We start from the raw sequence: 21837 nt of genomic DNA, 5'->3' as shown, positions 1-21837 counted from the left end.
CTTCAATGTCATGCTTCCTGAAGAAGGACTTATGCCCGAAACGTCGATTCTCCTGCTCCTTGGATGCTGCCTGACCTGCTGCACTTTTCCAGCAACACATTTTTAAGCTCTGATCTCCAGCATCTGCAGTCCTCACTTTCTCCTCCATCAATGTCATGGTCAACTTGGGGAGCTAACCACCCCTTTCCATAATTCTGGAGAGGAACAATATCAGATGGTAATATGTTGATATCTGGAACGGGATTAAAGATGGATCTGAAAGCAGATTTCTTGAATTAATCATAAACACAGCAGCCTGGTAATGTCCTGGGGAGAAGGTACCTGAACTTTCTGGAAAGCTCCGCCCCTCCACCGCAGGAGGCGGGGCCCCAGGTTCACGTGCCACTGGGATGACATCAGCGCCGACCCCATGCCCCCGGGAGGTCGTCGCCGTGGAAACGGACTGAACGAGGCCTTTGAAATCCTGTGCAAAATTCGCCAGTCATGATGCATTCGATCGGCCACTCGATAGCGGTCCCGGGTGCCGAGGGGGGAGGGAGGAGGAGGAGGAGGCCGGACGGTTTTGCGTTCGTTGGGCTGGTGAATTCTGAGGGCGCGCGCGGATCGGGAAGGGGGCGGGGCCGGCGCCGCCGCCGCCGCGGCCGCGGTCCTCCGCAATCCCGGCGTGCAGCGCTGGTTGAGAGCCATGGTGGCGGCTGCAGGAGTCGCAGCTGTGAGAGGGGCCGAGGAAACAGGTAAAAGGCAGGCGGGGGAAGCGGGAGAGACCCTAGTAACCCTCGGGAAGACAGAGAGGAAAGGGGAGGGTAGGTTCAGGTCTTCCTTATCGATTCTACCCTCCTTCCTGCTGCAAGTCACCGGTCTCGTCCTCCACGGGAGAACGGCCGGGGCTGTCAATGTGGATGGTCCCGGGCAATTGGGAACGGGGGCTCTGACAACTCCTGGGCCTCGTCTTATACTGTAAGGGAGCGGTAGAAGGTAAGAGAAGAGGTATGACTGCCCTCCTCTTAGACCCCCCCAGCCTGGGCTGGAGTCCCTTCCTCCCTCCACATGGAGACTTCACTCCGTCCTCTTCTCCTGGAGGGAGGGAATTGACTGTTTTTTAAAAATTCTCTTCCCCATGCGTTTAACTTTTGTGGGCACCTCTCATTGTAACTCCGTACACAAGCGATCTGCTTTTCCAGTTAAGATCCCAGGTTTATTACCGTCTCTAGGCACTTGCTAGTATAGTGTTTATGCTCGTATTTATAGATATCTTAACCAACCTGCTCAGGTGTTATTGTGCACATCTGGAAGCAGGTGGGGCATGAAGCTAGTTTACTGGCTCAGAGGTAGAAATTTTACCACTGCGCCACAATAACCCTCGCTCGCATTTCTTTAGCGCCTAAAGATCACAGAACGTTCCAGGAAGGTTGCGAAATGTAAAGTTGGCATTGAGCCAAGGAAGAAGAGTATTAAGGCAGCTAACTACAAACTTTGATGGCGAGGTAGATTTCAAGGAGCAACCTTGGGAGAGATGGATGGAGAGCATGAGGGTGAAATTCCAGAACATGGGCCTTAAGGCAGAGCTGCCAATTATATAATAAAGGAGTGATGAAATGCATAAGGGACCACATAGAGTGGTATGGCTGGCATTTACGGTGGGCTAAGCCATAATGGAGTTAGAATGTGGTTGAGAAATTTAAAATTGAGCTGCCCAGCACCCACTTAAAGCATACTTTTCATCCAAGATGAAATACAACAAGCCATGGTTTCCTTCATCCCTGTTGATACCTTACAGACACTGAAGTTTCTTGTTGCACTGTGTTCTTTCCTTCTACTGATTTTAAGTGAAATTGGTATTAAACTAGTAATCTAGAGAGAGTTTAAAAGAGATCAAATTTGAAGCAAATATGCACATAACCAGTTAGTTACTCAGTCATCATGAAGCCTTGACTGGTTTTTGTAGCCAAATTGATTACTTCATGTCCTTTGTGCACAGGAATCTGTTATCTTGGTACCACACTTGCAAATAAGAAGACTCTGTTCTAGAATATAAGCCGTTACCAGCCCTTTGAAAAAAACTGAGGTTAGCCAGCCAGTTTCAGTGATAGCTAATATCAGTGATCCTCAAGTCCTGAGAATGCACACAAAAAAGGAATCTGGGGCCTCCATGATCTGAGGCTCAATGCATTGCATCTTACTACTGTTTTTGTGATCAAACTTCAAGTTTAGTATAAATTTGTATTTAATTGTTCTTAATTTTAAACCACTTATCATGTTTAAATAATTTATATCGAATATATTTGTAATATGTGCTCTTGGAAAATTAAATATGATTAAATAATTTCCTAAGTTCAATTTTGGCACTTTTTAAAAGCATTTAAATGCTGGCTCATTTGTATAATTTTTCTTCAAGGAATTTATGTTCAATTCATTCATAACCAATCATGATATCACAGTCTGTTTGGTTTGGAATTTTATGCACTTGCTTGGAAATAATCAATGTTCCCAGACTAAGGAAATCGAGGAGTACATTGTTCATGTACCAAATATTCAAAACTAATAAATCTTTCGAAAAATGTTTCATTCTTGGTTTAGGAGCTATCAAAGAATGCAACTTGATTTGTTGGCATTCTTGGAATGAAAGTTGGACTCTAATCATGTGCACAAATTATCTGGAATGCATTATTTAAAATTACCTTGCATTCTTGTTGAGCTTAAATTCAGCATGTGTAGTCTACAGATGCTTTGTTTGTCCTGACTGTCTTCTACTCCTGTCCTACTCGGATGTACTAATTTTGTTTTATTTTGGGGGTGAGGGGTGGTGCGTACAGTTAGTTAGAAGCAGCAGAACTCTTGCCTTGCGCCATGTGTAAATATGCACACACAGTAAGTCATGGCTTCCCTTCCCTATCCAACATGGTGAGTTAACTATTATCGGCCTTTTCCCATCGTAATTGAGTTTATTGAGGTTATTGTACATCTATTGAGGCCAGTGCGCCTCAGCATGTAATGGAAATCAAACTGGGATTTACTGGCAGGACATATATGGAACAGTTAATGAAATGCATAACACGTGGGGCATTGACTACAATAATAAGGGAGTCAGAGATGTGCAACATGCAAAAGACCCTTGGGCCCACTTCAGCCATGCCAACCAGATATCCTAAATTATTCTAGTCCCATTTATCAGCACTTGGCCCGTATCCCTCTCAAACTATCCCTCTTCAACCCTTCGTATTCATATACTCATCTGGATGCCTTTTAAATGTTGTAATTGTACCAGCCTTGACGACTTCCTCTGGCAGCTCATTCCAAACACTCACCACTCTCTCTGCGTGAAAAAATTGCTCCTGGCTCCCTTTTAAATCAGTTCTATTAAACTTCAGTAAAATGCTGAAAAGGAAGACAGCAAGGGGAAGTTGCATTTGGTGACTTGTCTTTGCAGAAAGCTAACACAGATGTGCTACCTCATGTGCTATTATCATTCTGCATCCGTATGACTTATACGACAAGTGTATTTTCTCTCAAAATTGTTATTGTGTGCTATTTGTAAAAGCTAAATGTGAGCAAAATGTTTACTACATTTCCTACATTATGGCAGTGTCTGCACTTAGTCTTGAGATTCTGAAAAGTGCCATTTAAGTGAAACATTTTCCACTCATGTTTTTTCTGTATTAACTGTGTGTTTCCCTACTTTCCAGAAAATTCTACTGTTCTACCATAATCCTGTGTACAACATGGGTGACAATGACCCAGAAAAAGGAAAACTTGTCTCTGGGAATAACAATGTTACGTTTTATGAAACCGAAGATGATGAAGAGGAGGTGACAAGAGAGGACAAGATGGGATTTTCTGGTAGAAATGGCCTGGTTACTCCTTCCTCTGGGACTGTTTATGACCGGACAACTGTACTGATCGAACAGGACCCAGTTGGCTTAGAAGAAGAGGATGAGGATGAAGATGAAGGCAGAAACAATAATAACTTGGTGTCATTTTTATCTGGAAGTGGAGAGGACAACTTTTATTTGATATCGGATCCTGATGGAATGTCACAGGGTTATGTCCATCACACCATTTCTCCTGATCAGATTCAGTTCACCATTAATCCAGGATCCACCCCCATGCCCAGGAACATAGAAGGCGCGACACTCACTCTGCAGTCGGAGTGTCCAGAAACAAAGGTTAAAGAGGTAATGAATCAAAGCAACTTGGCAGGCTGGCAGGTTCTTTGACAACATTTCAGTCAGTATGTGTGTGTGTGTATAAAGGTACACTTGTCAATTCCATTTCCACCCTCTCCAAGTCCACTAACCTCATGCCTAGATGTCAAGATTATTATCCTTTCAAATTGCTTTACAGTTTTGCCCCACTCAGTGTTGCTTCTGATTTTCTTTCTGGCTGTGTGGACCTCTGAGGTCCATGTGCTGTAATGACTTCAGTTCCAGAAGTCAATGTCACATTGGTGTACTGATACGACTATTGTACATGGAACCTTGGAGTAGCAAAATGCATGTAGCCATGCAAGCTAGAAGGAATCAAAAACAGAAATTGCTGGATAAGTTCTGAGGGAGGGTTGTCAGATCTGACCCGTTAACACTGATTTCTCTTCACAGGTGCTGTCAGACCTGCTAAACTTTTCCAGCAATGTTTTTGTTTGATTTACAGCATCTGCAGTTCTCTCGGGATTTTTTTAAGGTAGAAGGGATGTTTGCCCACTCTCCCCTTTTTATAACCTAAGTCTCTCATCCATTTTCTTGTCTTTGTGTACCTTTCTGTTCCTCATTTTTCATTTTCCAAAGTTCTGCCATTGGAGGCTGATTTGGTTGCCACATTATTGTCCTCTGGAAATTCCTGCATAAATTCTTCATCCTTCTGTCTTTGGCTGAGCCAGTAGGATCCCACTTGAACACTGCATATGTTTTGTTTTACATTATGCCTGTTCTGCTGGCCTCTACTATATACAACAGTTTGAAACTTTGTTCCCCATGTGTCAGGAATGCTGCAAAAGTGTTAATTATGTTGAAATGGAACTTGCGCCAATCCTTGTTACACCAAGGCAACAAATGCAAGCAAGTATTTAGCTTAGTACATTCCAGGATATTAGTAAAGTGTGGCTTTATCTAATGAAGCCAGTGTGCTATCCTAGTCTCACCTCAATATTGTATGTAATATGTTTTGAACTGGATATTCACTTTTTAAACTGAATTTCTGTCAATGTTCAGAAATTTTTTAAACGTTTGCTAGAAAAAAAAGCAGTTGGCACAACACAGGCTAGTTTTGTGAAATTTTGCTGAGGGTTGTCATGCTTGTGGATAGGTTCAGAGTTGGGAAGTTGATTTGCAGATGCTTTGTCCCCTGTCTAGCTGGCACCTTCAGTGCTTTGGAGCCTCCTGTGAAGCGCTGCCGTGCTATCTGTTCCGGAACTTATTTGATTCCGTTTCTGCTGCGTCTGGTTGCTTGTTCTGGTTTTTCATTGTAGTGACTGGTACTTTGGGTCTAGGTCCATGTTCTTGTTGATGGAGGCTGTGGATGAGTCCCATGTTTTTAGGAATTCTCTGGCTGTCCTTTGTTTAGCTTGTCCTATGATTGTTGTGCTGTCCCAGTTAAATTTGTGGTCCCTGTCATCTGTATGCAAGGCTACGCAGCTGGTCATGGTGTTTAGTGGCTAGTTGGTGTTGTGAATGCGGATTGTTAGTTGTTTGCTATATAGTGTTTTGTGCAGTCTTTTTTTAATAGATGTTTTTATTAGAAATTTAACATTTTTATAAGTTTACAAAAATAAACAAAACTCTCAAGTACAAACATTGATATACAATTAAATCTTAAATATATAATAACCAAAATTTAACAAAAGAAAAATACCGAGGGAAAAAAAACAAAACTCAACTAACTACTAATCTAACCTACAACTAACCAGAGTGTATATTTAAGTCTCTTACATTATTCAAATAAGAGAAAGAGAAAAAAACCCAGCAGATAACATAGAAATTGGGTAGTGAGATACATGCTCGGAATGTGTTAACATCAAATGTAACAAAACCCATATTCGTGCGGGATTCCTCTCCCAAGGGGCCCCGGACCAGCCAGGTTCGTAATTTCAATTAAAAGCCCTTGTTAGGATAGCCGAAATATCTGTATTCATATAATTTGAGAAGGGCAGCCATATTTTATAAAATAATTCGGTCTTTCGGTGCGCCATATTTGTAAAGAAGTCAAGGGGAATACATTCCATAATTAATCTGTGCCAATTTGAAAGTTCAGGGGGGCCCTCACCCACCCAGTTTACCAAAATATTTTTCCTTGCACAGAAAGAGAGAATAGAAAATAGTCTCTTCCCGTGCATGTCCAGGGGGGATAAGTTCGAAAAGCCCAAAAGGAGAGATACGGGGTCCACTTTAATTTCTGTTCCTAAAATTTCTGTCAGGGCACTTGCTACTTTAGTCCATTATCTACGGATCTTATGACAGGTCCATAGGCAATGTACAAGAGTGCCCACCTCTATTTTACATTTGGGACACATTGGGGATGCCCCTGCCTTAAATTTTGCCAATCGATCCGGTGCTATATGGACCCTATGACGTATCTTCAGCTGGATAGCCTGCGTTCTGTTACAGATGGTGATTCTTCTGGCATTTTCCCAAATGTCATTCCACGTTTCTATAGAGATTTCTAGTCCCAATTCCTGATCCCATGTTTTAAGCAGATTGTCCATATCTCCCGATACTTCATCATGTAGTAAATGATAAATAGTACTGATGGAGGATACCCCCACTGGCCGTAGTACTCTACATTCTCTATCTGATTTATAAAGAATATCTAATAACGTAGTCTTCTTCTGTATAAAATCTCGAATTTGGAAGTATCGAAAGAGGTCTCCATTGGGTAATCCGAATTTCTGACGCAGCTGTCCGAAAGACATCAGGACCCCATCTTTAAATAAATCCCCGAGACATGAGATACCCCTGGCTCTCCAGGGTTTAAAAGTGGCATCTGTTAACCCCGTTTGGAATCCCCATGCTCCCACTATCGTTGCTTAAGGGGATGTTTTATGTGAGTTGCCCTCATTTTGCCGCATTATATTCCAAGCCTTGATTGTATTCAGTATTATGGGGTTTTTACAGTGATCTGTAATGATTTTCCTCTTGTTTGAGAATAAAAGGTTAATAAGTGGGTATTTTACTTGAGAAGCCTCGATGTCCAACCAGATTAATTGTGGATCAGACAAGACCCAATTCGCTATGTAACTTAATAGGGAACTTAACTGATATTTCCTAAAGTCTGGGAAGTCCAATCCACCCCTTGCCTGTGGAAGCTGTCGCTTCTTCAGCTTAATGAGGGGCCGCCTATGATTCCAGATAAAGGAACTCAGCCAGCCGTATAATTTACATAAAGCTGTCCTCGGCAGCATCACCGGAAGCATTCTCATAGGATATAGGAGACGGGGCAGGATATTCATTTTGATTAATGCTATTCTACCCAACCAGGAAATTGGCAGGTCTCCCCATCGCTGGAGGTCCTGCCTTATCCTTTCCAGTAAATGCACAAAGTTAGCCTTGTATAACTGACAAAATACTGGGGTAATAAAAATGCCTAAATATAAGAAACTCTCCAGGGGCCACCGAAAGGGAAAGTGGGATCTGTCCACTAAGTGGGGTATCATAGCAAGGCCACCCATTGGCATAGCCTCCAATTTTGAGAAATTAATTTTATAGCCTGAGAATGTGCTAAATGTATTAATAACTTGGATTAAGCGAGGTATGGACATCAAAGGGTTACTGAGGAATAGAAGAACAGCATCTGCATAAAGGGTAACTTTATGTTTACCTGTACCAATCCTCGGGACCGTTATATTAGGATCAGCCCGTATAGCTTCTGCTAGTGGTTCAATTATTAGCGTAAGTAACAATGGCGAGAGAGGACATCCCTGACGGCAGCCCCTACTTACACTGAAGCTATCCGAATCTAATCCATTGATAACCACAACTGCTTTGGGATCACGAGACAATGTTGAGACCCATTTGGTAAACACCTTTCCAATGTCAAACCTTTCCAATGTCAAACCTTTCCAATGTGTAAAACAAATATGACCATTCAACCTTATCAAATGCCTTTTCCACGTCTAATGAAACTACTACTCCTGGTATCTTTCCCTGATGGCAGGCTTGAATCATATTCAAAACCCTTCTGATATTATTGGATGATCTACGGCCCTTAATAAACCCCGTCTGATCCTCCTTTATAATATGTGGCAGTACCCTTTCTAGTCTCAATGCTAACGTTTTAGAAAGGATTTTAAAATCTACGTTTAGCAAGGATATTGGTCTGTATGACGTACAATCTTCTGGATCCTTTCCTTTTTTAAGGATAAGAGAGATATTTGCCTCTTTCAGCGAAGGCGGTAGACGGCTTTTACTATATGCATAGTTATACATGTCCATAAGTGGACCAGCCAATATTTCTGTAAATTCTTTATAGAATTCAGCTTGAAAACCATCTGGGCCAGGTGCCTGACCGCACTGAAGTTGCCTGATTGCGTCAAGTATTTCTTGTACTGTTAGGGGAGCATTCAGGACCGATACCTGTTCCGGAGTTAGGCCCGGAAAGGTCAAATTTTTAAAAAATGATTGCATCCTCCTAGTCCTGTCTTCACAATCCTGCGATTTAAATAAATCGGAATAAAATTTTCTAAAAGATTGCATTAATCTTTTTATGATCATGAGTCAAAATACCCGTACTTTCCTTGATAGACGTGATAGTTTGAGGGGCCTTTTTTTTTTCTTTGCAAGAAATGCTAAGTATCTACCCGGTTTGTCGCCAAATTCATACAACCTTTGTTTTGCAAATAATATTTCCCTCTTAGCCGTTTGGGTAAGCGTAGTGTTTAGAGCTGTCCTAAGGGCCGTAATCCTTTGCAATTTAATAATAGAAGATCTATTAGCGTATGCAGTTTCAGCTGCTTTTAAGCGAGCTTCGAGCAGAAGCTGTTGTTCTCCCTTTAATTTTTTCTGGGTCGCTGAGTAGGAGATGATCAAGCCTTGCGCGTAAGCTTTGATGGTCTCCTACATCATTGATGGGTTGCTAGCCGTACCTAAGTTAATTTCTAAAAAAGTTTTAAATTCTTGAGAGAAGTACTTTACAAATTTACTGTCTTTCATTAGGAAGGGGTCCATACCCCAATGCCGAGGGGATGTCCCATTGTTCCTCGCCTTGGTATCCATATATACAGCATCATGGTCGGAAATTGCTATACTGCCTATTTTTCAGGATGATATGGAATTTTAAAAAATCGAGGGGGCAAAAAACACATCGATTCTGGTATGGCATTTATGTGGATTGGAGTAAAAAGAAAAATCTCTGCCCTGTGGATGAAGACATCTCCATACATCTACTAATCCTAATTCTTTGTTCAGATCCACCAATTGTCTAAATCTGGGAGATACTCCTGCAGTACTCTTGGGAATCCTATCTATTTCCGGATCCATAATACAATTAAAGTCTCCCCCTATAATTGTATGACGGGCACCAAGAGCCATCAATTTTGAGAAGGCTTTCGTTATAAATTTAAAGGGGTGTGCCGGGGGGCAGTACAAATTTAAAATCCCATATTCCTCTCCATTTATAAGGGCTTTAATCAGAATATGTCGTCCAGATTCGTCTTTTATCTGATTTAGGATTTTGAAAGGGAAATTCTTCCGAACAAGAATAACAACTCCCCTACCTTTTGAGCTAAAAGAAGGAAAAAAGGCCTGATCAAATCCACCCTGTCGTAATTTCAAGTGTTCTTTATCCAACAGATGTGTCTCCTGTAGGAGAGCTATATCAACTCTTTCTTTCTTAAGATTTGATAATATTTTCTTCCTTTTGACTGGCGAATTACTCCCCTTGACATTCCAGGTGCACCACTTAACCGACTGATCAACCATAATCATCCGGGCAAATCCGAGACCCCTAGGGAGGGGAAACCCTATCCAAAACATCCCGAGCACAGAGCATATAAAATTCACAAAAATAAAGGCTCACTAATACACTCACAACAGTATAATAAAAAACTATTTCTAAATAATAAAAAAAAATGTATTTAAATGGAGATTTTCCCCCTTGTTCCCAGGGGGGTATCACTTCCTTTGGTTGGGTGGTATCCTCTCCCAACCAATGCCACACCCTTGACCCAGGCGCTCCTCAATAGGATGAGGAGAATTCAGATATAATACAAAGCTGGAGTTAACAGTGAGCACCTTACCCCCATCCACACCTGGATATATTTGGTAATGTTAATACCATGTATAAACATATATAACTATAAAATTACAACCTCAACAAATAATAATTAAATATAATAATACAAAATAGCAAGGGAAAACAACCCCGCTCCTAGAGACTGAGGTAAAATAGAATAAGGTAACCACCTCTCCCCACCAACATTAACTAAACCCCCGGCTTATATATATACATACACATATATATACATACACACATACATACATAGAATAATAAAAAAAACAACCCCAAGGGGGAGAGAAAATCGTTAAATAGAGAACAAATAAATAAATCCCTCTCCCCTCCCCCAAGATAATATTAAACAGTAAGGTAAGAAAAAAGAAAAAGGGGGGGCATAAAAACCGGAGTGGGGGAAAGGCAAGCCAACATCCATTGTCTCTTACAATTTATCCAAGAGAGTCCAAAAATTCCTTAGCCTTTTCTGGCGATCCGAAGTTATACACGGATCCTTCACGGTTAAAGCATAGCATCGCTGGGTAGCGTAAGGAGTACTGAATATTTAAGTCCCTTAAACACTTCTTCACCTCATCGAATGCCTTCCTCTTTCAGACCAGAGCTGGGGAGAAGTCCTGGAATAACATGATCTTGGATCCTTTATAGATCATGGCTTGGGAATCTTTTCCAAGATTTCTAGAGGCTTCTAGGAGTATCTGCCTCACCTTATAGCTCTGCAGCCGTAACAGAACCGGGCGTGGGCGCTGGTTTGAGCCGAACCTGCGTATTGCAACGCAGTAGGCCCATTCCGCCCTTACCTGGCCTGATCCAGCTTCCAGATTTAAAAGCTGTGGCAGTCACTGCTCGAGAAACACTGTAAGCTGGCCTTCCTCTTCCCGTTCGGGAAGGCCCAGCAAACGAATATTTTTTCGGCATCCTCGCTTATCGAGGTCATCAATATGATTCTCTAAGGTCCGGACTCGCTGTTCGAGAGTCCGGACCTGATCCATGGCCGATTGTACTGTAGTTTCGGAGGTCGCGGCCTTTAACTCCGCCCCTCTGACTTGGCGCTCGATTTCTTTAATGTCTCGGTCGTGCTTTTGCAGCGCGGCCGAGAGTGAGTCCCTTCGGCTTCGGGATTCTTCAATGAAAGCGTGATCTTCGCATCCAGTTTGGAGATGATTTCCACGAGGCTCGCCACTGTAGGTAAGTCCCCCAGGGCGGCTGTGGACGCCTCTGCTGCAGCTGGAGAGGGTGGGGGAGGGGTTCCTGCTTGCTGAGACCTGCGGGCTCCCTTCCCTTTAGTCATTTTTACAAAAGATTAGATTGTTTAAATTTAATACTAAGCAACTAATTAAATTAAACAGCTATTTTAAATGATTTGGTGAGTTTGGGGGTGTGGGTGGCCCACTTTGCCCAAGTCTTGGGAGGAGCACTATAGACTCAGACTTGCTGGGTTGCCGCCATCTTGATCCCCTTGTGCAGTCTTTGCATTGAATCTAGTAAATTACGTTCGTCTCAACCAGAAGCCGCAGAAACGGAACCAAATAAATTCCGGAAGACACAGTACAGCAGCAATTCACAGGAGGCTCCAAAGCACAGAAGATGAAAACTAGACAGGGGGCAAAATGTTTGCAAATCAACGTCCCAACTTGGCAAACCTATCCACAACCAAGACAACTGACACCTGAGTGACAAACCTTGACTAAGGGTTATTTGATGTGCAGCATCCACTAAAGATTGCTAGTGGAGTTTTTTCAAATTTATGAATTTGGACGGATTGCATTACGACTCAAATTAACATCTGAGACTTTATCTTAGAGCTTTTATACTCTTGGCTGTATTTAAAATCGCATTTATTATGGCATTAAGTATTTTATTTCAGGTCATTTTCCTGTACACCTAATCCTTATTTTGAGTTATTCTACAGATACTATGATATTGGAGTCAATATTGTTGATGGAATAGACTGTAAACCTATTTGTGCTTAGGAATAAGACCAAAGGACCAAGCTAACCATTGGTTTTTAGATTTCACCATGGCAGCTGGTGGAATTTAAATACAATTCACTAAACAAAAATTGGAATTGGAAACTGATTTTGGTGCTGCAATATCACCATCATCAATTGTTACTAAAAACACTTTGACTAATCATGTTTAGGAAAGGAAATTTGCTATCATTACTTAGTCTGGCCTACATGTAACACTAGCCCCAAAGTAGCATAGTTTAAATCACTGCATATCATTCATTTGTAGGGGTTAAAATGTGTTTTCTCTTAAAGGCTGTTAAATTCTTCTTGGGGTTACATTTTGATTCTCACTGATTTTTATTTATTAGATGAGACGGTCATGTAATAACAAAATAGTTTATATATTTGTGTTGATATGTAGACTCTTGGAAACAAAATTCAAATAGTTCATCTGAATTTTAAGTTGTCAATGCTCATTAAACTTAAAACTACACCACACAAAGCAATTGTTTCCGAATACCCCTATTAAAAAAGAGGTAACCAGTTTAAGTTAACAATTTTAAAAAAAGAAAAAGTTATACGTGCAGCTGTTTCCCTAAACATGCCTTCAATGATGATGTCACAACTAATAAGGTGGCACGGTGGCTCAGTGGTTAGCACTGCTGCCTCACAGCACCAGGGTCCCAGATTCGATTCCAGCCTCGGGTGACTGTCTGTGTGGAGTTTGCACATTCTCCCCGTGTCTACAAGGGTTTCCTCCAGGTGCTCCAGTTTCCTCCCACAGTCCAAAGATGTGCAGGTCAGGTGAATTGGCCATGCTAAATTGCCCAGTGTTATGTGCATTAGGCAGAGGGAAATGGGTCTGGGTGGGTTACTCTTCAGAGGGTCGGTGTGGAGTTGTTGGGCCGAAGGGCCTGTTTCCACACTCTGTAGGTAATCTAATCTAACCTAAGTAGTTTCTGCTGTTTATGAACAAAGCTTAAAGACCTTTATCCAGGCACTTGCTACTTTTTTGTTTTGGATGTCCATGATCACAATCTGAGTTTAAAATTTAACAATTGACAAATCATTCACTCCAACTGCTATATTTTGACTGTATCAAAGCTCCCTAAGTTACAGCCTTCGTTGACATTAAGATATGCATTTAAATTTGTACTTTGACATTCAGATACTGTGGATTTCACAGGGAGCAATCTTCAGAGACCACAATATGGCAGTGTTAGATGAGGAGAGGTGGGATACAGCTCAAATTCTGATACAGAGCTGTTAGATGATGTGCTTCATTGTAGGTACAAAACACAAGCAATATCAGCAGGATTAGACTCTGCCATTCAGTATGATCTTGACTGATCTTAGGCTTCAACCTCACAGTACTGACTGCTGTACATATCCCTTGATTATCTGAGACACCAAAAATCTCTCTGCAGTCGTGTTCTAGTCGCCCAGTTATTGGAGAAATATAATTCAGTTGGAGGGGGTTCAGAAGAGATTTATAAAGAGGTTGTCAGGTATGCAAGATTTATTACAAAGTCTGGAACTTTCTTCACTGCATCATAGGAGGTTGAGAGGTGACCTTTAGAGATGAGGGGTTTAGATAGGGTTAATGGTAGATGTCTTTTCCCTGCATTTGGAGGGATTTCAAGACTAGGGGACACATTTTTAAGATGAGAGAGTTTGAAAAATGACATGAGGGGAAAATGTTTTACACATGGTGTTTTGTGTGTGAAATGAACTTTGAGAGAAAGTGGATGTGGGCACAATTACAACATTTGAAAGGCACTTGGAAAAGTAAATGAATAAGGAAGGTTTGGAGGGATATGGGCCAGGAGGAGACTGTTCAGTTTGTAATTATGGACTGGTTGGACAAAGGGTCTATTTCTTTACTGTATGAGTCTATTAAGATAGAGATATCGCAATCACTTGTTGGAATTGATTAAGTTGAGTGGTTTGAAGTTTTTTTTGCTCCCAGTTAGCTGAGTATTCTTTGTTGATGACTGTAAAAGTATATTCACTTCCTCTGCAGCTTCCCTGTTCCTCATTTGCTTCCCCCATACCCCAAACCTTTGCAACTAGTCCTTGGGGTCTCATGCACACACTCCAGAGGTCGAGGCTATGAGTCCTACAAGATGGGTTCAAACCCTGCAGTAATGGTGAACTGGAAACTATTGTTATGAATGAGCATCTGTCCACTCACGCTCTTCAGAAAAAGAAATTGGCCACCATTAACTGTTTTGGCCTATGAATGACTCCACACCTGCAGAATGCGGTTGTCTCGAACTAAGTAACTTGCGAGTCAAAGCGCAATTGGAATAGGCAACAAATGCTGACATTATCAGTGGCTTGCATGCTTCTGAAATACTAAATTTGCAGAAATCTACCTGACCATATTGTAACACTTGAAAAATGGTATGTCCTGTCTACAAAAAAAACAGAACTAATCGATCCAATTCCAGCCCCAACCCTTTTAAATCATCAGCAAAGCGGTGGAAATGGTTGCTGATGTTGCTTCCGAATGGCATTTACACAGCAATAACCTATTTGCATTTAGTTTTGTTTTAGGTATGTGCAAAAGACCTGAACCCAAGAGGATACGTGAGAGTTAATACCATTGATAGCAAAGCAGCACCTGATTCACTCTGCCAACAAGGAGCCTGAGCAAAACAGCATTTTATTAAGGTGACTTAGTGAGGAACATTGTCCATTAATTACTGTAATACTCAGCACAAAGGGGGAAGATTGTATTTAAAATAATTTTCCTTTGGCATGAGTATTGCTGATTACCTAACCACCAGCATCCTGCTTTGACTAACTATTAAATGCCCTGTCCTTCATCTACAAGGCATAATGGAATAATATTCACTTGCTGACAATTCCAGCTGGTGCAAAAATATTCAACACCATCCAGAGTGCAGCCTGCTTAATTTGGCATTCAGTTCATTTCAGCGTTCACTCCCATTGTCACTCGCTCTTATTTAGTACCAATCTCACATCGTTTTCCCATATCCTGGCACTGTGCAACTATCAAAATACCCATTCAGTGCCCTTTTTGATTACCTCACCTGAACCTGCCTCCATCACATTTCCAGGAAGTACATTCCATAGCCTAATAACTGCGTGAAAAAGTTTTTCTTCACATTACCCTTCCTTTGTTTGTGCTTCACTTTAAATCTCTGCCCTTTTGTTCGTTTTACTAGTGGAAACAGTTTCTCCCTATGTACTCTGTCCAGCCTGCTCAGGATTTTGATAGCCTCAGTCAGATCTTCTCTCAGCTACCTTCTCTCCAGGAATGATGGTCATAACGTCTTCAGTCTGTCCTCATAGCTGACATGATTTGGAGATGCCGGTGTGGGACTGGGGTGTACAAAGTTAAAAATCACACAACACCACAATTCTGTGTTACGATCGAGCCCTCCACAACCACCTGATAAAGGATCGTCGCTCCGAAAGCTAGTGTGCTTCCAATTAAACCTGTTGGACTATAACCTGGTGTTGTGATTTTTTAACCTTCCAGCTGAAGTTTCTTAAACTTAAAACAATTCCAGTATATCACCTCTGCACTCATTCCAGTGCATTCACATCTTTATTATAATATGCTGCCCATAACTGAATGTGATATTCAGGTCCAGCACACGTCTTGTACAAGTTCAACATCACCTCCTTGTTTGGGTACTCCATGCCCTTATTCATAAAACCTAAAACACTCTGGTTTATTGATTTTGTTTTTCTTTTCCTCCGACCTGTTCTGCCACCTTCAATGATCTGAGCACGGTCAGTTCTGATATAATGCAACAGTTCTGTTCTGCGATCTTGTGTTATAAGAAAATCGTGCAATAGCAGTGCCATTTAAACTAACGGGGCAGGTATTGCATTATAGACAACACAGATGAGGAAAATTCATGTTTTACAAATAATGTGATTGATGAATTCAGACCAATAAAGCCAGTTTGCATTGAAGAAACATGCGTTATAGCAGAACTGGCTGTATACGTACCCATAGATCCCTCTGCAACTGCTTCCCCTTTGAAAAGCGCATCACCTGTCTCTTCTTTGTTGAATATCTGTTCAGAACTGAAAATATGTTGCTGGAAAAGCGCAGCAGGTCAGGCAGCATCCAAGGAGCAGGAGAATCGACGTTTCGGGCATGAGCCCTTCAGGAATCCGGAATATCTGTTCAATCCACCAACTTAGCAGTGTCCTGTTGGAGTTCCACACTTTGTCTTCACAGTTTGCAATTCTTCAAAGCGTCATGTTTGCAAACTTTGAAATTGGCCCCTGCACGTCAAAATCCAGATTACTAATAAAGGCAGGTACCACAAACTGACACTTGGGAAATGCTACTACAAGCCTTCCTCCAACTGAAAAGTATTCATTAACCATTTGTCTGTCTTCTATTACTATCAGTTTTGCATCCTGTTTGCCACTGTCCCTTTAATACCATGACCTACAATTTTCTTCAAGTTTGTTTTGAGGCACTGTGTCAAAATGTCTTCTGGAAATCCATGTATGACACACTATAAGTATTACTGTCATCAACCCTTATCTGTTCAGGAAACTCCAAATTGGTTAAACTACAGTCAAGTGAAATTCTGGCATTGCTTCCAAAAATGGAGCAGTTCCTTTTTTCCTGAAGGAAAAGAAATAATTGCAAATGCAGAAGCAGAATTCCTTGTATGAGTGTCTGTCTAATTTTCTCTAATTTGTATGCTACCAAATTATTTCAACATGTGAAGTTATGTTCTTTATAATCTCACATACTAAATTTTTAAAACAAATAATTCTTCCAAATTTTGAGATGTGATTTTCATGATAGTCAGTGAAACTATTAACATTTGTGCTTTATATTCTGGCACTGACAGCAGTTTCATTTTGGGCTTTTTCTTGTAAGATTGCATGCTTGCAAGAGTTGCAATAGATGTCTGTGGCTCGAAGTTACTGTCTTGCCTCTCTGGATGGATGAGCATTTAAGATTAGAGTACTCTGCAGTCGAAAATTACTTCATGTATCTAAAGTCAACAGGCTCTGACAGCATTTTTCTTTGGTGTTGTTACATCCTCTTGATACTCGTGCAAATTACAATTGTGGAAAGACGAGTGTAATTACCACTGTCATGTGTTTGTAAGGTAGATAAGTGGTTCCCTGAATTGCAAGTTTATTGGATGGAATGATCAGTACTGTAACTGAGTTTTATTGTTTAAAACGTTTTAAAATAATGTTTTGGTTTGTAAAGTGATTAAAGAAGGAGGGATCAGTCAAATGGAGTTGAAAATATCCAATGTAAAGTCGCATTAAATTTTTGTTGAGTCTGTGTTTGTTTCTAGAGGCCATGAAGTAGTGATTACAAGCCTATTAACTGCCTGTCTACTGTGATGGGGTTCACTGTTTGCTGCAGCTCCTTCCTGTACCATAATGTCTCCAAATGGATCACATTACTGCTGTTGTAAAAGCTGAAACAGCAGTCAGGTTCATAAGTAATAGCTCATCAGGCAGCAAGGCATGCGTACTGAGTTGGCGGATGAGTTTGTAGCGGACTTGTATTGGATGGCTAACTTTATTCTGACTAGTTTCAGGTGTGGTGGTGGTGTTTATTGGTTGACTTTTGGCTAGCTTCTGGTTTTGGTCAGGTGTTTCTAGTAACCAGCACTGGAATGGTGGATTCCAGTTGAGCTGCTCATTATGGACCAGTTACATACGGTGAGTGGGATTCATGATCTGCATTAATTATGTTTTGTGCTTTCTTACATTTTAAGGATCATAAGTGTAATCTAGTTGTGTTGTAAATACAATACGTGAAACAGAAATAAGTATTTTTAGGAATCTAAACTCTTGGAAGAAGTTTGTACTCTGATTTATGTAATATTTGCTGTGCCGAAACTCACCTAGACTGTTCATACTAGACATGAGCCTCTTCCCATTGTGCTTCTTCTAATCTTTTGAACCTGCTTTCTATTCCTTTCTTCCTTGTGTACTTTGCCCTTAACAGAGCTTGTACTGTCTGACGAGGGCAGTCATAGTAACACAACCACCTCAGTTGCCTTCTATATTGCACAGCATCCATGGGGAAATATTACCAATCATTTACTATTGCTGTGATGACATTCTGTAACTCCTCGCTGAAGAACATTGTCGAAGTACTAGTACAGACTGCAGTGATTTAAGAGGCAGTTCCCTGCCCTGCCATCTCCTTTGAAGTGAAGATGGACTATAAATATTGGCCTTTGCTGGTTAAGTCACACCTCATGAATGAATAGTTCTTAACATATTGCTTTTGTGCTGGTCATCTCAACCACTGCATGTGATTACAAGTTATACATTTTAACCAACCTTTGGTTTTGAGTACAAACTTCTTATTGGATTTGTTAATGACTCTTGTGATCCTTAGTTAATTCTCCAAGTGGTAAATGCTTTTTTTTAATCTAGTCTGTTTAAATATACAATGGGATCACTTTTAAAATAATCCAAGGAAAAGTAATCCAAGCTGAACTTATCTTGAGCCTCCATAATTGGTCTGCTCACCTCTGATCTGTGTGCTGTTGAAGGATCTGTTACTGTCAGTCACCTTTGGTATCTTGCCAAAATGTTTTATCCCTTGTATTCCCAGGTGGTGAGCTGCTTGTGTAGTAATTTCAAACCAGTGTATTGGGCTATTATAGTAGAGTGGAAATGTCCCTAACCTCTGGGCCAGAAGAATGGGTTCAAGTTGCACCTGCTGTAGAAGTGTGTCATAACACCTATGCAGGTTGATTTAAAAATATCTCTAGCCGGAGTATTTAGCCTGGTCGAATCGATGTTATAGGATACCAATACATTTGAGGATCAAGCTTAATATTTGTAAAGAGCTCAGTTCTAAACTCTTAGGAAGATATGTTATTTGAAATATTAATTGATTATGGGTGTGTTTTGAATACTTTGGAAGGATCACCATGCAAAGTGAAAGACACTGGCTACAGCAGCAGCAGCAGTGTGCGTTTGCAAGGAGCAGCTATTCTGGTGGAAACACAAAGGATGATTCATCCTGGGCACTGAATGGTGTGGACAATAGGAAAAAAGTTGAGTGTTGCAAGATGACAGTAAGGAGATTGATGTGGGGAGCAGTAAGTCAGATTTTCCAACTGTTAAACGATGAGATGAGATGTTTCTTAGTAAGCAACAAGAGGTCTATTTGCATGTTTACGCATATATTAACATTATGATGACATCTCATCTCATGGATTATGTAGTTTCCCAGTCTCTCACCTGCTAGATAGAAACGAGGTGGCAACAATTCCTGACATGAAAGTCAGTGGTAAACTGGCAACTCCAGCTAGAGAACACACCATGGGCAGTGACTTTGAATGCACCCCACCCCCATCCTCCCAGTCACTGTCGGCAAGGTGGTGCTAGTTTTCCTCTGTGTAATTGATAGGAACCGTGCAGGATAGCAAGTGATTGCCAGCACTGGGCAGGTGCACAGCTGGGCTTCAAAGATAGTATCAGGAATCCTGGGATTCTGGCGAGTAGGAAAATACAATACGTAAATGCATAAGGAATGAGGCAAGTTTTATCGCACACTCCTGGACCTTGTGGAGAGAAACCCATTGTGTGAAACTTGTCAAAAATGACATTTCTGGTAAGACTCAGCCCCAGGTCTGCATTGCTTTCCGAGATCTCAACCCAGTTCGTGGTGGAGAGACATTGGATTTGAAAAAAGTCTGAAGTAACTTGCCTCATGTAGTTACCTTTTGTCCCTTGTTCTTTGTCTTTAACACCTTGCGTCAAAGTTTGAGAGTTGAAAATCTACTAGATGATGCATCACCACAAATGAGGATTCTTGAAGGAGAATGCAAGATCTGCACAGCTATATCCAGCAAAGTTAATCCAGCCAACCATGTCTGATCCAGGAATACACTCCAGTAAAAACACTCCAAATGACTTCAGTTACAGACCAACATTTGAGCAATCTTGATTTTTTTTTCTTTTAAACTGGTATTTGGCTGTAGTATATTTAAGATAATACTGCAGAGTCTGTATACTTTTCCTGAGACTTGAATGTTTTCTGTTATTTTTCAAGATGGGAGTTATATACATTTGCCCACTTCAAATCATTTATTAATAAACGTTGCCTGATTTCTTTATTTGCAAACTGGTTAACTGATTTCTGATGCGCTTCATACAGTCTGATAGATCATTAGCAATATTACCTCTTTTAATTTCAAACTGTCGTGATCTGTTCAGGAATAGTAATGGAATCCATTGACTCCTAACAGCTTATCCAAGAATGTTTGATAGTGCTTAACCCCTGTCGATTGCAGAGTCTTGGCTGTGCAACACCTTGTGATCGCTGAGGTGAGCAGTCATTATTTTCAGTGACCATTCAAAATTTCTGTCTGACCCTGGCTGCTGTTGCTGCTCCTAGATTAAGACCTTCAATGACTTTTTTTTATCTCAACCCACCTGAAATCTCTTCATGGTGACCGTCCACTTCAACTGACACTTTTCGACAAGTATCTTTTTGCATTGGGTGAAAGTGAGGACTGTAGATGCTGGAGATCAGAGTGGTGCTGGAAAAGCACAGGAGGTCAGGCAGCATCCGAGGAGCAGGAAAATCAAAGTTTCGGGCAAAACCCTTCATCAGGAATGAGGCCTGATTTTTTTTTTGCATTGAACAATTCTTTTTTTAGATTAGATTGCGAACAGATTAGATTGCGAACAGATTAGATTGCGAACAGATTAGATTGCGAACAGATTAGATTGCGAACAGATTAGATTGCGAACAGATTAGATTGCGAACAGATTAGATTGCGAACAGATTAGATTGCGAACAGATTAGATTGCGAACAGATTAGATTGCGAACAGATTAGATTGCGAACAGATTAGATTGCGAACAGATTAGATTGCGAACAGATTGGAAACAGGCCCTTCGGCCCAACAAGTCTACACCGAAGCGCAACCCACCCAGACCTATTCCCCTACATTTACCCCTTCACCTAACACTACGGGCAATTTAGCACAGCCAATTCACCTAACCTGCACATTTTTGGACTGTGGGAGGAAACCGGAACACCCGGAGGAAACCCACGCAGACACTGGGAGAATGTGCAAACTCCACACAGAGTCGCCTGTGGCGGGAATTGAACCCGGGTCTCTGGCGCTGTGAGGCAGCAGTGCTAACCACTGTGCCACCGTGCCACCCACCTCGGTCATCTGTAAACCTGATTACAGCTGTGCTTTCCTGGCTGGCCTTCCTTTTGTCCAACCTTCATCACCATAGTAGCTGACAAATGGAGATCTCCTTCATGGTGAGCAGCCAGTTAACAGGTTGCACGTTATTTCTTCCAAGTGTTAAAATGAGTGTAATTTCAGTGATCAGTGGCTGTTGTGATTAAGTCAGGTATATATTAATGAAATGTAGCACCAGTATAGAAACGATGTTGTGAAGCTTGAAATGGTTCAGAAAAGACTTATAAGGATATTGCCATGGTTGAAGGGTTTGAGCTGCAGGGGAGACTGAATAGACTTGGGCTGTTTTCCCTGGAGCATCGAAGGCTGAGAGGGTGACCTTTTATAGAGATATATAAAATCATGAATGGCATGGATAGAGTTAGTAGACAAAAGTATTTTCCCTGGGGTGTGGGAGTCCAGAACTAGAGGGCGTAGGTGTGGGGTGGGAGGAGAAAGATATAAAAGGAACCTAAA

General features: G+C 41.3%; 1 protein-coding gene across 2 annotated transcripts in view; it reads left to right on the top strand.

Moving 5' to 3' along the window:
- The first annotated feature begins 606 nt into the window (after positions 1-606).
- mtf1 (metal-regulatory transcription factor 1) overlaps positions 607-21837 on the top strand; it is a 70559-nt gene continuing 49328 nt past the window's right edge. Inside the window, exons 1-2 of one of the 2 annotated variants that reach the window (XM_043717898.1) lie at positions 607-734; positions 3684-4172. In XM_043717898.1, the coding sequence (XP_043573833.1) occupies positions 3720-4172 (453 nt within the window). In that variant the 5' untranslated portion in view covers positions 607-734; positions 3684-3719. Of the gene's footprint in view, positions 735-828; positions 976-3683; positions 4173-21837 lie in introns of those variants that run through there. The other variant, XM_043717899.1, reaches the window with a different exon arrangement.

Source organism: Chiloscyllium plagiosum, chromosome 27 (genome assembly GCF_004010195.1).
Source record: "Chiloscyllium plagiosum isolate BGI_BamShark_2017 chromosome 27, ASM401019v2, whole genome shotgun sequence".
NCBI classification, from domain to species: Eukaryota; Metazoa; Chordata; class Chondrichthyes; order Orectolobiformes; family Hemiscylliidae; genus Chiloscyllium; species Chiloscyllium plagiosum.
Note: the sequence above shows the minus strand (reverse complement) of the source record. Positions and strands in the feature narration are given on the sequence as shown.